The 17,380-nt window shown below is 38.8% G+C and overlaps 1 protein-coding gene across 2 annotated transcripts in view; it reads right to left on the bottom strand.

The window, feature by feature from the left end:
* COL4A6 (collagen type IV alpha 6 chain) overlaps positions 1–17,380 on the bottom strand; it is a 115,501-nt gene that overhangs the window by 66,244 nt on the left and 31,877 nt on the right. For both annotated transcript variants that reach the window (XM_027687042.1, XM_027687041.1), the window contains exon 3: positions 8,799–8,882. In XM_027687042.1, the coding sequence (XP_027542843.1) occupies positions 8,799–8,882 (84 nt within the window). The remainder of the gene's footprint in view (positions 1–8,798; positions 8,883–17,380) is intronic.

Raw genomic sequence — 17,380 nt, 5'->3', positions numbered from 1 at the left:
GATATCCTGGCTGATGTATTTCTTATTCTTTTCCACATTCAGGAATTTTTATTCTGTTTTTAGAACCTGACAGGAAATAGAAACACCCAGACACACAAGCAGGCAGATGGTGCTGTCTGGCAATAGAGATGTGAGCAGAACAAATTTGGTGCTGAGGTGGATTTGCCACTGTGCTAAAACATATCACAGCTTCAGGAGCAGGTGAACAGAACACAGCTCAGCTATACAGCAGAACAAGTTGTGCTATACTATTCCAGCAGAATATTATGGATGTGAACACAAAACTAAGAGACCTGTCTTAAAAGATAGCAGCTTTATAGAACTTCAAAAACCAAAATTTAGCACCTTTAGTGCTAAACCCTAGGTACTAAAAAATTCTTCCTTTCCTGTACACTGAGAATTCAGCACATGCTGAGTCATTTTATTAGACAGCTTTCTTTGATCATTTAAAGTATATTAAGCTTTAAGAGACAACCAGATATTTCTTTTTAATAGTTCTTAAAAGTTGTGCATAATTTGTAATGGATTTATTATGGATTAAACCCAGAAAATTTTAAATTACTTTGACTTTTTGTTTATTAGTTTTGATAAAACTCTGCTGGTTATTAAAAAAGACCAAAAATGCCCCTTTCAAAAATCACCTATTATGAATAAAGACATTTGTATCTATGCTGCTTTTCAGACTACTAAAATGTTCCTTTTTCAAAAACGAGTAACTGAATGAAATACCTGGTACAACTCAGGTATCCCTTTCTTGTTACAGTTCACAACTTCCCTCCAAGTTTAAGTTTTCTGTGTTGGCAGTTCCACAGAATGTCAAAGAGCATGTAACGTGTCACTCATCAAATCAGCTTAACATGGGATAGTTGTGAAAACAGGTTTGTTCTATCAATGGATTTATGACTTATTAAAGAGCAACAGCTAAAACGTCTCTAATCAACAGCTTAAAAAGGAGGAGACTGACAAACACCTGAGTATTCCTCCTACTTTTGCAGAATTAGGTCAAGGGAAAAGTTGATATTCTTATTTATCTTGCTTTACCAACATTGTCTCACTTGGGAGTCTTTCATACAGGACCTTTTAGAAGCTGCCATTTTCCCCCCAGCCATGCTGCACTCTCATACCTACATATGAGCTGCACCATTCCTGCCCACTGCTCCCTCATCCTTCCTATGGGGTAAGTGCTCCATCATCTCATAGATATTTTTATACAATTTACACTTATACCCAGATTCTCAGCCAGACCATTCTGTATCCTGCATGCTATTATTTCTTCTCTTATTCCCACTATGTTCTGTTATTTGGATGCTCCTTTATTTGGCAAAAAAAAAGCACCATCATTCCCTTTCCTTCCTTTCTTTCATTTTCTTCACCATCAAGTGTTCAGTCAGTTAGCTCTGCCACTTTCCTGCACACAAGCAAACAGACACGTTGCTCATTCACAAGGAGACAGCTTCTGCACGTTCTCCTTGCCTATCACTGATGAACAAGCTATAGCCTGTTATGTCTTCTGAAATTTATGATCTCCTACCAGGAAAAGCTGCAATTCACACCCAAAATACTGCACATATTTCCCAGAAAGCAGGGATTGACAGTTAGCCTGGGAGACCCATGCATTCAGCTTTCCTTCCAACTAATTTGCACTACAGCCTCTTTTACCACTACAAACAGTTTTGCCTGGTTAACCGTCCTCATTGTGTGCTCTCTCTGGCTGCAGGCTCCATGACTGGCGTACTTCCTGCCTATCTGTTGCCTAATTAAGTTTGCTTTGTAGTAATCCCTGCTGTCGGCTGTTTTCCTGGCTCACGAATTGGCCAACTTGACTGTCAGCCAAATCTCCTCAAACTGGGCCTTGCTCATAGATTGGTTCTGTGATCCTTCTGCTTCCAAGGCTGACTTACTCAAGAGATCACACTGAAAATCTCTGTCACACCTTTCACTCACTGCCAACGGAAACTCTTTAAAAAAGACTCTTGTTTCTGCAAAGGGCACCTCTTCTTATTTTAAGAAGCTTAAAAAAATAATTAGTACCAGGGATATTCTGAAAAAAAAAATCACAGAGGATGGGCAAGTTTTGGAATGGGGTGAAAGGAGAGATGCATGAAGAAAATGAAGTATTTAAAAGAACTTAACCTGGAGAAAAAGGCTCTTGACACACAGCAAATGCCACACATAAATCATAAAAATGTGCTGGAAGAAAATACCAGTTGGGTAATTTTAACACAGGATATAAGTTACCCCTTCTTGCCTGTCAACTGCTTGGAGAGGAAAGTCTTGTGCCATTTCTCAGATGTAAGAGATCATTAAATATCTTTCTTCAACTGAGACATCATTGCAGGAATAATCACACACAGTTCTACAGCTTTTGTTAAGCAAAAGCCCAACTAGACATTCATATGTTCCAAAGACACACGTCAACATTTGCTTTTCTTGTCCTGGGCAGGACACTAGAGAGTTTATTTTCCCTCAGGAATTCTTAGCTGTCTTTTTGACTGCAAGGTGGACTGGTTGACACAAAACAATTTTAAGAACATTAACAACTCTCCTCCTAAAGTATAAATGCATAAACAAGAAAATCTGAAGGGTCAATGTTATTCCTGTTCTAAGGAGTTATGTGGCAAGTAAAACATCACAGACTCATTAAAACTTCCAATCTATGGCCAAGAAAGACATGATAATTTTTATGAAGAAAGAATTTGGATACATGTTTTTACTCTCTACTATTTAGGAAGCTGGTGGGGGGGTCAGTACTAGGAAACTCTTGTGGAACTCTCTGTTTTGTCCATATGGATCAAATCTGTAGCACAACTTGTCACTTTTGGTCTTGAAGAAAGTGGCACAGATACAAAGTTAGAACAGAAGGTCGGTTGTGGCAAGGGTCCAAAGAGGGAGAGACAAGGCTAGTCTGGTTCTGTCTTCCCATCTGTCCACACACATAAACGAAATCAGTGGGAGTGATGGCATTGGTTCCAAGGGGAACAGTACATTCCTCGTGCAGGTTACCAGTGGTAGCCATGGTAGCTTGTACAAACATGGAATGATACAGTACCTATTCCCAGGGCAACACGCCGGCCCCCTCAGCTCACAATGCCAGAGTCAGAACACAGAGTCACGGCACACTCTGCCTTCAGAGGGGGATTTATCACAGCACAGGGCAGAGCGATCCGACCCTGTGCCAGCTGACTGCAGGATTTTCAGTACTCATCTCAGTTTAAACACATACCAGTAAACACCTCACTGCTGAGAAGCTCAATTTGAGAAAACCAGAAACTTTTGTCAGGCTAGAAAGGGGAAAGAGCAGACATTCACTTGGTACAGTGAGACTATGTAACCTTCTCAAGCTAAGACAACTCACAGCATTGTAGGATGTGCAACAAGGAGCTTTGTAAATGCTCCATTTGCTTCCAAAATACTGTAAAGACTTTAAAATCCTGGGTTACAGTTCACATGAAGCACAGTTACTTGAATGGCGACAGATACTTCTGTGCTGGGCTTTTCCAAGCCATCTGGAAGTGCTCTATGGAGCACAGTTGGAGGACCCATGTTCTGGTTCATTTCAAAAGTAAACACAGGTCCCCACTGCAATTACAAAATCTGCTGCCCTTGCAGGCAGATTTAGACACAGTTTCAGGTCACAGAGTCACCTCAGCCACCCTGGTGACACAGAAATGCCATGGATTCTGGTTAGTTTTGAAAGCTGTGGCAATCTTCTTATCGGGATATGTTTCCTAGAATATATTTAGCCTCATTTAGTGCACGTGTCCTTTCAGACCAAACTGCAAAACAAATCATGGAAATGAGATTTGCTACCAGAGACTCCTCAGTTACCCTGCTTAAACATAGTTGTTCACCATTACTGAATTATACAAGGTCTGTAAGATAAGACAAGACAGGTCCCCTCCAGAAGTCCTCAAAGAGAGATGATGTAAGACTGCACATACCAACAGGTTTGGTCTTGACACCCATTGCATAAGGAATCCTTTCAAATGCAATGAGATGGAGTTTATTTATGCAGTTTTAGTTAGTATATGGTGTGGTTCTCATTAGAGAGCTAAGTTCAGTGTATTTAGGTTGGGTCAGGAGGGCATGTACAATAATTGTTTAATGCTACATTTGGCAAAGTTAGTTTCATTACTTAAAAAAAAAAAGAAGTCTTGGCAGTTGTTAAAAAAAGCAGCTGGCACGTAAGTTGTTTGACTTAACTATTACCTCATTTTCTTTCAAAATATTGCCAGAACTTCTTAATGACAGCGAACAGATGGTCAACATTTTTCAATGTTATAGATAATCCTCTTCCTAAACCAAATGATGGCATTTTTTGTTTAACCAGAAGGGAAATTGAACAAGAATTAGACATCATTTACATATACTCCATCTTTACAAAAATAACTACATAATGATCCCAGTATTACCTGTACCGGGCTGATTATCCATGGTTAATGCATTTAGCACTGTTCATATCTTGGCATTGTCAGTTTGAAGGAAATGGCAATATCTCACAGTCTGGTTTGATTTTAATTGGTCTACCTGCAGGCCATGGATGTTGAAATGGCATCACTATGCCCTCCAGTGCTTGGCAAGCCAGGTAGTAGAAAGCCACATACAAACAGAGAGAAGTTTGAACAAACTGCTTAACAGAATTTTGTCTCCAGCAAATAGGTTTGTGTAAAACACTTCTGAAAAAACAATTCATTTTGTTGGGTTTACACTTCCAAAGAAATGGTGTTTCACCAGGAAATCCCTGACTGTTCCAAACAGAGGGACTAACCAGCCAAAGTAGAATTCAGCAAACCTTACAAAAAAATACAAGTTATACTTATTACATATTTCATAGCAAAGAAACATCAACCAATCTTCAACTAATTATCATAAGAGAGACACTCAGTAGACCCAGTATTAAACTGAGGGGATGAGTTCAAGACAAAAGTTAATCTAAGATGTCTTGCCAATGCAACATTAGTTTATCTGAGATAACAATTAGATTAATCAACCAAAGTTCTGACCTCAGGTTACACTGCTCACTGCATGGACACTGGGGATCTGTCTATCTTTTCTAGTTTGTTTGATCTGCAGTAATTCTATCCAAAACTCTTTGATTGCCCAGAGATAAATTACACTATCATCATTTTAACTTCAGGAATAACCTGGGGAATCTCATGTATCTCTGGGTGCACTAACCTTTCATTCAGACAGCAACTGCATTTTTGAGCAAAATCTCTCCATCTCACTCAATCCCTCCTACTCACAATGCTTTGCTTCACCCTGCAGTGTAAACTTGGACTACACAAATAGGATTTTGTTTGAGTGGGACCAGACTCAGTTCAGTGTAAAGTGTCCACCATGTCTTCAGAACCAGCTGCCTCATTCTACAGATACATCCCTTCCAACCACACCAGTTGCTAGAAACAGCCTCTGTGTGGATTTTTTCTGAGACAGGAAAGAGGTTGCGTAATGCTATTAATAGTTTTCTAATTGATGATATCATCATGTGTTAACAGGCTTTAAAGAACACATGATGCATAAAAAAAATATATACATTATTTGACATGATTACATATTATAGGGAAAAAAAAAGAAATATAATTAGTAACATCAGGTTTCACCAATTTACAGCACTTCCAAGTAAAAGCTGCCTGGGACACAGTTTACCTCAGAAATTTCTGAAGTCTTGGAAAAAGTTTCTACATTTTTTTTCCATAATTTCTATTTTGGTGGGCGACGATGAAAAAATGAAAGATTATCTCCAACACATGTTGAGCAAAGTTTAAAACAAACTCTAATATTGTTATAAATTCCAAGATAAGTGAACAGGCATCAGGAGAAGGTATACATGCAACAAGGACTGTGTCTGCTAGTTTATCTTTGTAAGTGTTTGAAAGTAGTTGACAGCATATAAAAACAAAAAAGCCAACATTATTATAAACAAATGCAAAATGAGCTGCAAAATGAAATGGTGCAGACTGCCTACTATTTAGTGCTTCTTGATACTCTGCAAGTATGGAAAATGCCTCCTGGTCCCTGCTGACCTCTCTGCAGTGCATTTCGTAGCAAGAGAGCCACCAATACAGCATGACATTTTCAAAGGGCATTATCCCTGTCCATAAACTGTGGGCAAACAGTGAGAAAGTGGAATGAAAACCACTGTTTTAAACACAATAATTTCTTCTGACAGTCCCAAAAATGTTCTAGCTGTAGATCATTCACCTGCACAACAAACTTCATGCAACAGCCTAAAATGGGTACAAGATAGCAATAAGGCTTTTTAAATTTAATGCAAGTATTTGGACAACTAACAGAAAGGAAATTTTGCTCCTTTAGGAGACGTGCCTTACCAATCTGCTGGGAGAACTCCCTAAGTGGCTGCTGGACAAGTACTGTACCACCCTTCCTCCAGAAAAGAATCTCAATTATTCCACAAATTGCTGACTCACTTTATAGAGATTAGTCTTCTAATAAGCTCACTCTTCAAGACAGAGAGATTATACTGGTTTGGGTTTTTTGGCTGGGGTTTCTTTGCGGGTTTTGGTCTTTTTTTAATATATCTTGAACATGCACTAACAGTCTATAGCAAAAACAAGAACATGTGGACATGTGGGTTCTACATGTCCACATGCCAATTCTAGGAATATCTTCCACTAATCAAGCAGTTTTGACATTTTTATTGCCCAAATAAATTTTTTAAATATCTGGTCAGAACCAAATTCATTACAGCTTGATCTGAAGTGCATTTGAGGAGGACATTTAAGGACACTGCCAATATTATTCTCATTAAGCTGTCAGCTTATTGTCATTTTTCTTGTGCTTTTTAGTTATTTCTTTTCTTTAAAAAGAAAGCTTAGCTTTGTTCCGATCTGGTTAATTGTGCAAAATTGACAGCTGAAACACTTTTTTAAACAAAATATAGATTCAGGGCATTGGCAAAGTCCCGTCTCCCATTTGCCTTTTTGAACTTAAAGGCTTTGCAGCAATGGAGAAGAAGCTAGGCAGGAAGCCAAGGAATTAGCCTCGGGCTGTACAGTGTCCTGCAAGAAAGGAGCCGTGCTGTAGGATACATAATCACACCATCCGCTTTCCCAGTTCAGCCAGTCACCTCCTTATCCTCTGGCATGGCAGGCCTCCAGTAGCTGCCTGCAGATGTCCAAGAAGGTGTCAGCAGGGCTCAGGACGGCTTGATGGAAGTAGTGTTGTAAAAGGGAAAGATTACCACTCCCAGCAGACAGTTTGCTCCACGGACAGGTCTCGGTAGGATGGAACACGTGTTTAAAGGACTGAAAATGCCTACTGATACAGGTCACGTAAGAAACAAGCTAAAAGCCAAATGAGTTCTCAGGTCAGCAATGAAAACAGCCTAAAATCTTTGTGACATCTTAACAAAAGAGATGCCAAGAGCTCAAACTGCAAGGTCAACAGCGTTGTGGCCAGTTCAAACAATCAAGTTGAACCCCGGGAATGTAAAGAGACAGAAGAATGATGCTCATTGGTATCTAAAGGTCAAAGCACTTACAGGATATTGTGTTCCAGAACCAAACGAGGTCTGTCCCTTACAGTATCTAATCACAAAAGGTGTTGAGCAATTGGCTTTAGCTTATATTCTAGGTTATGTTGAGAACTTCCTTGCAAAAAGTTCTTACACTTATCTGTTTAGACCTGTTTTCGCTCTGCCGCATGATGAATTGAAAGAATTTTTATACTTCCAGAGCAAACACATCATCAGTTATCAATTAAGCATTCACGCTCAACTCTGTCTGCAATTAGGAAAACATTTAAGCCCATGCTGACAAACATTTTGAAATAGCAACATTTTCCTAAGTTCAGTCCTAGAAAGTAATGCCTTGAATATACTCATACTGTCACCGAAATAGAAAGGAAAAAAAATCAGGACTGCTAGTGTTTAAATAAGACTTAATTTCTTTTGTTTTCCCACAAAGGATGACTTTTCAATATGATTTCAAGAAGAACAACTGATTTATTAAACAAGACAACTGCTATTATTTCCCTCCTCCTTAAACCTTTTCAATTCTTCAAGTACCTACAATGCAGCTCTTTCCTCCTTTCACCTCCATAACCAAAATCTCTAAGATTCATTTTCATATGTGCTAAAATACATTAGAGCTTAAGACAAAATATTAAGTAGGTGGTGTCTGGACCAAAATTAACAATGTAATTGAAGCAGAGTGAAGTCAGTAACTCCATACCGTAAGACAGGAAAAAAGCAGCGGTGCTAAGATAAAACTTATAGTCTTTTCATATAATCAAAGGAAATTAAAAGATTTTTACAGAAGTCTTGCTCAAACATTTGGTTGCTTCAAATGCAGGCTTCAGACAGAGAGGCTTTAGCTACACAAAAGACTTTCTCAAAGGGAATGGCTGAGACTCACTCCCAGTTATTGTTCCTTCACAAACAAATGCACAAGTCAAAAACACTTCCACAACTAGAAGCTATTGCAGTAAGGGCTGGGCAAAATCTGTACTGGAAGTCCACAATACTTTGATTTTCCTAATTTTAATTGTTGTAATCTACTTCAAAACCATCTGACTTCTTTTGAACTAGGGCTCAGATCACAAAGAAATGAGATTCCATTGAAGACTCATTGCAAAGCGAGCCATTTGTAAACCTATAGAACGGCTTTTGAAATCTTGGCCAGGGACATTTGAAATGCAGCTGGTCTTCATCATTTGTGGTTTCATGAGGTCATTAGATTGAGAATTACACATATTAACTTGGGGTTTATTTGTTTATTTATAAAAAGATTGATAAGAGACACAAGGACAAGTTGTATTAGTGAAAACAAACTTACCCGTGCGCCCTTCTCTGGAAAACATTTGCATCCGGCGCTGCAATCGCGGCCCCCACATGGCCCACTGTAGGACTTCTTTCCACCCTATTAAAAAAAAGAAAAAAAGGAGAAGAAAATTGAATTTCAAAGCTAATTGCCAGCTGAAGATCTTCTTTAATTAAAACGCTTGGTTTCAGCACTTTTCACCTATGTTACATTTGTTGTGTGAATTCATTGGGAAGTAAGTGGTCAAAATATAATTACATTTTAATTTCTCCATAACTGGGTCATTTTCAAAATCACCAAATAAACAGAAAAAATTGGGTTAGAAATTGTTTGAGGACGAGTGAATTGACACAAGTTGTTTCTGTTCTGCAAGGTGATGAGTGCTCCCCAGGGCTATCAAACCCATAAAAATAGGTGATGTTTTGGGCTACCCAGTATACCATTAGTCTAGGATCACTACTGGTAACTGCAACTTGGGCCTCAGCCACCCTGCATACACAGATATCTCTATATCAGTAGGAATTACCAAGACACATTTAACTTTGGGATCCTTCCATATTTCCAAGAACAAGAAGCTGCACCTCTGAGTCACGAGAACAGAAACTTCTGGATGAGAGAAGATGGCATTTTAAACTAAGAACAGATGTGCAAGGAAGACAGCAGGAAACCACCATGAATTTGGATTTAACTGAAAATATTTTCTGAATTTACTGCACTAGCATTAGTTATTTCAAGAATAATTACAGTATTTATGTAAATCTGAAGTTCCTGTATCACAAACTTAATTCCCAGAGACTGTGTCAGTATATAAAGGTTAGCTACATAAATTTAGTTTAGAGAGTTTGACCCGCTCCCACACTCAACAGGTCTGAAATACTGGGCTGCCAAAAGCCTTGCAATGCTACTGACAACATTGTAAGTCCTGGAAAAAAAGGCTAATTGAGCACTGTAATTTAGTCACACACTAAGAATACCCCTCTCTAAGGAAACTTTCACTGTCCAGCATGCCCAGGTACAGTCCCTATGCTTTGGAACTCTGAAAAGAATAAATATATAAGCTCCTTATATCAAGGTGACCAAACTAAGTGCTGAAACAAGTTCAGACTGGAAGTGAACATTTCCTTACTAAAAGCATTCACAGGAAATATTTTTAAAGCCTTTAAAATTTCCTGACATCTGTCAGTGAGGAACGTGAAAAATGAAAAGCAATTCATGCAAGTTTCTCAACTTTTGAACTTTTTTGAATCAGCCTTCTCAGAGAAAGTAACTAGTCTGATATAACTTCATCAGTTTTCTGCTAAAGGTAAATAAAAACCCCTCTATACACCTGGATGTTTACTCCATTTTGCTAAATTAAACACCTTCATTTTTAGAATGAACAGACATTAAAAAAAGCCTTAAATCCAACCTCCCATACTTCCCTATCCAGAAAGAAGCATTGCCTCTTGCTGTAAAAATAGTTATAACAACCTTCAAGCAATTCTAAGAGGTATCAAGCAGAAAAAAACCTAAGCAAACACTACTTTTGCAGACTTTATGGCAGTTTCACTCAGATGAGGCCCCATTAGATATGGGGTTTTTGGACTACTCATTAAGATCCTATGGTAGATTCATACACAGTACTTGAGCAGAAGAAAGAAAGAAGGATATACCACAAGAGAGGCACCATAACAGGAAACACACTGCAGACAGTTCTGACCCTGGGCAGTGGGAAAGAAAACAAAGAATACAGTAAAGGTAAAAAAAAAAACAAATCAAAAACAAAACCAAACCCAAAACCAAAAACAAGAACCCAAACCAAACCAAAAAAAAAAAACAAACCCAAACAATTAACCACCCAATAGCAAAGAGAAGGAGAAAAACTGCCTCGAAAAGTTATATGATAGACGGTAAGAGCATCTCCAAACTGTCTGCTCAGTCAAGGAATGATCACCATGAACCTGAGTTTACAATGTGCAACAGAAAGGGTTCAGCACAGACAACCTGGTCCCTCTCTCAACAGACACACTGCTGAGAGATCGTTTCGGATTACAAGCATTATTCAGATTTTATGAGCTTGTTCTAAGAGTGAAGTGCATCAAGATAAAAATTTTGGGATGATTATAAGAATATTTCACAGTGGAAATCTGGCCCCATTGCTAGCCAATGGACATCTCTAGTCCTGACACTTAACCTTAAACTCTTCACAGATAGCTTCATGTCTCCAGAAGGTCAGATTATGCTTTTCCAGACACTTATTCAACCTTAAATTCTTCAAAGATTTCAGCTTCCCATCAACTTTTTCTCCAGCATGAGCCCTTGGGGCCCATGGTTTTGTCCATTCTGCTACCTCCTCCGAGGGAGCAATGGCAAAGCAGCTTCCTTTTCTCACAGGTCTGGGCTCCTCCATGGTCACTGCCTTGCAACAGCTGCTGTCTCAGAGCACTGAAGCTCAACTTGCTAGAAATCCCCCTCCTTTGGTGGCAGTCAGGTCCTTCCCAGTGGCAGAGGACTGGACAAAAAAAGCCATGACTCCTTCCATCCCCCCGGCTCGTGTTGCTCCCCACAGCGCTGCACTCGGCAAATTGGTTCCAGTCAAAATCCCACTGAAGCCAAAAGAAATCTTCCCCTTGAATTTATTGGAAGCTGGATGAAATTCTCACCGAGCTCTATTCAAAACTGAAAATATTTTGTGTAAAATTGCGTTTGCCATTAATTTCTGGGTTCCTTTTTCACAGCACGAGGAGCCATCTTGCTCACTTGTGAATGAAGGTATTTGGAGAGGAAGCAAAGCAAAGCCAGTTGGCTCCAAACCAGGTGTTACATGTCCTGAGTATTTTATTTAGGGGAAGTAGCTGACATCAGACCCTCCAAAACTACTTAAATAGCAAACAGCCATGTGCGTAATATTTGTGAATACAACTCTAAAGGCTGCATATAAGATTCTAGACAACAATGTTCTCTTCTGAAAAGGTTTAATACTCAAATATATGAATGCAAGGTCATTCAAACATTTATAGATTGTAACCTGAACACGTAGCATGAGCCTGTCACACTTGTTTTGTGTATGTATTCAGGGAAGAGGGTTTTTTCCAACTGCTCTATGTTGATGAATATGCTCCTGAGAAACAATAAGAATTAAAGAAATAAGGGTACTAGTTATAGTGGTAAGCACCACCATTATAAGAGAAGTGAATTAAACCATTTTCATTTCATTGATGATTTTGAAAATAGAAACCGTTAATATAAAATAGCAGCATTGTTACAAAAATACATACTCTGGGATTTAAATAGCCATAATACAAACTGAGCAACACACATACTTGTTTTTAATTGAGTTATTTCAAACTTACATAAGAATCACTAGCATGATTTCAATGTAGAAAAAACCCACTTTATTAAAGAAGTATTGTTATGAGTGAGAAACTATTTTTAAAAGACATTCAAAACCAAGAGCTAGTGTAAGGACAATTTTCCTCTCCTGTTTCTGGTGCGCTTCTATCAAGCATTTATGCAGTTGATTCATGCAGATGGAGTGGCATTCAAATCTTTCCATTGACTTCAGCTTGCTCTGGACTGGAGCCAAAGACAGTAAAGAAACCTGACAGCTGTGATGCCACAAGAGGTGTCCCAGACTCACACTCGTTCCAGCTCCTCTAGAACAACACACAAGAGCACAGAATAAACATACATGACCTGGAAGGACTTGCCTGCAAATCCAAAGAAAATTGTACCTGCAGCCCAGGCAGGAGGAAACCATCTAACAAAGAACTTCAGTGGGAGACTTCCAGGAAGCACAGCTCCGATGCGTGAGCTGAGGCTCAATTTTGCCACAAAACTTCTTCTCTGTATCAAAGAATCAACTAAAAGACTAAATAATCCTTGGCTGAAGACAATGGTTTTAATCAGCTAGGAGAATGGACCCAGAGGAACAGGGTGAGGGCACATTTTGGGAAAGGACAGCAGCAAGGTTAAAAGCATCATCTTTTAAGGAAGTTAAAGTAGCAATGATGGAAATGGGCAAATAAATTGGAAAATTTCAGAAAACAATGGATTCTAAGGAATACCAGCATGCAAAACTGAAGCATGTAAAGTACACCAAAACAAGAACATGTCTGTGATAAAAGAAGACAAAAAGATGAAGATAAAACAAATTGATGATGATAAAACAAAGTGAAAGAATCTCAAACTTGCATAAAGAGATATGACAGGGATGAAATTTTTTTCCCCAAGACTTGTTTTCAGTGACTTCTTAACTTAAGTCAAGGACTGCTCCAGTACAGAGCAAAATCATAATAAGAAACTTCATAATCAAAAGCTACTTAATGAAAACTTCTGGAATCTTCAAATAAACAATTTTCATATAGTTCAGGATCCTATTATCTGCTGATGACTAATAAGAAAATTATATTCACAGTCCTAGACATGCAGACATCCTTGTACATTTTTACAGCAAAAAAATTAATCAAATGTAATATCTGTGTTCACTTCATGAGCAATAAAATGCTGCTGCATTAACCTTACTCATTTTAGCCTTTATGACTTTTAGGAGTTAAATTCATGAGTTAAGACTTGAATGATGATCTAATGGCCACCTATACGTTTATCAAAAAGACAAATGCCAGAAGAGTGAGCAAACTTTATTTAAACAATGTTCTCAATACCCCACTGCTGCTCAGCAGCACTTTACCCAGCTGTCAGTAACTGAGAAGGTACAACAGGAAGACCCCTGTGGCAAGAATATCTAAACCTGCACTGGGGGTGACTATCAGGGACAGACCTCTGGGTTGTCCTATACTGACTAGTCAGAGAAAAGGACAGTGCTGGCACAAAAGCAAGTGTGTATAAGCTTCTATAAATGTTTGCAGGAGCATTTCAATTTTTAAGCACAGGGTAACATCCTTCCAGTTATAAAGGCAAGAGGCTGAACAATTTTGTTGAACAGGTAATCCCTTTCGAGGGATATTGATAAGACACAGCAGCCAGTCACGGTAGGAGACAGGATTCAGTGACTGCCACTTTTCCTTTGTTGCTAAGGCAGTTCATGCCAACACATCACCTTCCCATCCAGTCCAGTTCCAGCCATTAGCACCAAAAGTGTCTGGAAGGCAAAGAAGTGAAAAAACAAAAAACAAAACCAAACTGACCTCATGAAATAAAATTGGTAGAAACAGTCCTCAAGGTCTCCACTTTCCACACATGCAAATTTCCTCTATGATTTGCTACTTAAAACCTAGTGTAAAATCGTGAAAAGTCTGAAAAAGCGTTTTTCATTGGCTCTAACAGAACTACAGTGTAAAAAACACACCTTCAAAAGTAAGAAATCCTAGTTTAAATACTAACTCATAAACCACATGTAAAGCCAGACTTTAAGCCCTTCTCTCACCCTGAATATCATCTTATTCTTCCTATAGTCCAATGGAAAGGACTGGTCTCAGCTCCTTCATTATGGAAACAGGTTAAACAAAAGTACTAGAGAAGGAGAATCTTCACCAAAAGTTAAAGGAACGCTCATAGCACTTATCATCAAAACACATCTCAGAAGGTAAACTGGAATGTGTCCACTGTGATTCATCCTCCAAATTTGTACACACCACAGACCACCAACTTTGAAAATATGTCAGCAATTTATTATTTGCATTTTATTTTCAAATGCTTCATTCCCCAAAACCATCTGTTAAAAAATCTTCTTTGAAATGAAAGCTCTAGACCTGATAACTAAACAGTAAAACCCAAGCAATACGTTGGTAGAATCTGACCACATTTTTAGTGATACTCGTGGCAAAATGCTGATGGATTAAGAAGCAAAGGAGGGAGCTGCATCTGCTCCTCCTCACCAAAGCTAACTACTAATCTCTCTCTGTATCTTTTGGATTTGAGTCAGAGGAAAATCTGCAGTAATGGCTTTCTCTGATGGAGTTACACTAGGGGTCAATGTAGCCTTATGTGTGGGACACAGCTGGTGGAAGGATGCTTGATCTGTCTCCTGGGGACACAGTGAAGAGCAGGATGAGCACAAGGAAATGCATAGCCAGGAACATGAGCACAGCCTCCTGACAAAGTGGCTTTTGAGCCAGTTCTTCACACAGACAATTTGGTCTGCAGGCTCAGCTGACACAGCATTAAACATTGTCTAAAACAGAGATGGAAGTTGGAAACTGGAAGCTACAGCCAGCCAACCCACACTGCATTAGGCTCCTTTTCCTTTGCTATTCTGTTTGCATCCTTAAGGTACTGTCAAAGCACAGCTTGTGTAGCCACCCTTTCCTGAAGCCATCACCAATCCGTTCAAAGGAAGACTGTTGGTTTCAATTCTTTTCATGCCAGTTTCCTCCATTAAATTGTCTCCTGAACAAATAAATCAACTAGTGGTAAAAGAAATAACCAAAATCCCCTAAGTTCTGCTTCATTCCAACTTTGTGCACATACAGCTCATGCATCTGCAATATTATGGTATATGTTTCTTTTGATTAGCCCATAGGACAAAACAAGCTGTTTGGAATATTCCAGATTCCTTCCCTGTCAGGATTAGGAACAGCACTGAATGCCCAAGCATGCACATTTCCATAGACATTGAAAACACCTAGACAGCTACTTTTCTCCACAGCAAAGTGACAGAAATAATCCTGAATAGCCATAACCATTTTTATGCCACTAGTATGTCCAGAATGCATACATAGGAAACTTCCTGCATCCCTTCCCGTGAGATGGTACATGATAAAAATGCCTAGGAGTACTTCAACCACCACATTATTCTATCAAGTAATTCTTATGATACAAAATCCATATTTTGGGGAGGGAATGCAAGCACTCCTGTTAATAACTGCAGTAGCGATTTCAAATCTGTACTAACTAATCTACACAATGCCTTGTATTCAAAATCCTTGTCACATCATCAAGTCACTCATAAAGAAACTCTGATGTCCCATGCTTAATTACCAGAGGACTACAGTTTTGAAAATGAAAGTGAGTGATTAAGAACTGGGTTTGCTCTGTAGCAAGAAATCATTGTTGCTGGGAGCCTGTCAATAATAATGGAAATTATACATAGATGGTCTGGGTATCTCCATTTTACACATCAACAATTAGCTCTGCCTGTATCCCAAACTAATGGTTATGACCACGGGATTTGTATGTTCAGGTTACTAACATACCTACTCCAGATTAAATTTCCAAAATAGATGGCACCCGTCAGCTGCAGACAGGGTGGAACCAACGAAGAACTACTCATGAGCAGCAAAAGTTAGCAGAGTATTATGGCCCACAGGCTTAAAGTTTACAGCTTTTCCAGTTTACTTACAATATCTACATCAAGATCACTCCTTCTTTTTGGGATGGGACAGATAAACAACTCCGCAACTCTCACTTAACCTTTCATCCTATTTTTTAAATAGACGATCTACATCATAAGTTACAGAAGGACTAAAATGCCCAAGCAGCTGAAAGTCTATATAATTATAGTCTATCTAAATAAAAACTTATGCAGTCATCTCCTGGAACTGTCAGAAGACTACCTGTTATTGTACCAAATGATTAACTCTATAGCTTCACGAGTTTGCTTTCTTTCCTCATTCAGACATTTCAGTCTCTATTCACCTTGTATTTTGTGATCCTGCAAATAAGAGCTGGATCTTATTTGTATCCAGCTGTACCTGGATACATCCTCACTGATTTCCCTGGAGGGTTTGTCATTGAAGCAAGAATAGACTAAAGCCACCACAAATAGCACCGTGAGGCATCGCACGGTGTCACGTTCATTAAGCCCTCTGGTAAAGATTTACTACATCAGCTCTGGAAAGTACCACGCACACGGAGTGTTCTTGCTCAATAAAATCACAAAAGAAACCAGGGAAGCACTTTGTGCTCCACCCACAAAATACTTCAAAGAGTAGAATCATTGAGAAATTGCTCTCCTTTAGGGGAAAAAGATGCCTTGCTACTAATGTATGTTTTGGACACTACACAATGGGTCCTTGTTGTTAACTAACCTTTGGGCACAGTAGTGGTAAACATAATTAAGTAAAAAAAAAGTGGGTTTTTTGAAGTAAACTTCTTTGGAGCTGTTTCTCTACCCTCTATGCTATTTGTAGTGTAGCATTTCTATTTTCGGGGAGTGGACTTATCAAGTCACAACATGTGTTTCTCCCAGGAACATACAACTGCTTACTCTTGGCTGCTGACTACTTTGCACTCTTGATTGGCCATTTATCCTTTATGAGAAATGTAAAATACCACCAGGACATCAGTACTATTTACAAACATCTTGTGCCAGCGTAAATGTCAGTGATAAATAAGTTCCTTTATGTTAAAATGAAAAATAATGAGTTATGCATATCGTACATCTTTAAAATTGTATATACATCTGCATGCACCTTCAACAACGCAAACAAATTAAAATAATAAAAGCAATAAAAGGGTAAAATCAGACATGTTCGTCTGCAGCCCTACAACTCTGCAAAAGAAAGTTGCATAAAAGGCCCATCCAAGCAGCAAATGCAGTCTAAATGGCCTTTGAAGTCCAAAAGCTTCCCATTTAGTCCCTAACAGAGGAGAAATCAGTTGGCAATTAAGAATTTTCCAACACTACAAAATATCAGAATTACAAAGAGTAAGCAACA

The sequence above is a fragment of the Neopelma chrysocephalum genome, unplaced genomic scaffold, assembly GCF_003984885.1.
Source record: "Neopelma chrysocephalum unplaced genomic scaffold, ASM398488v2 Primary Assembly neopelma1_73, whole genome shotgun sequence".
Lineage (NCBI taxonomy): Eukaryota > Metazoa > Chordata > Aves > Passeriformes > Pipridae > Neopelma > Neopelma chrysocephalum.
This window is presented reverse-complemented; position numbering and strand designations above follow the sequence as displayed.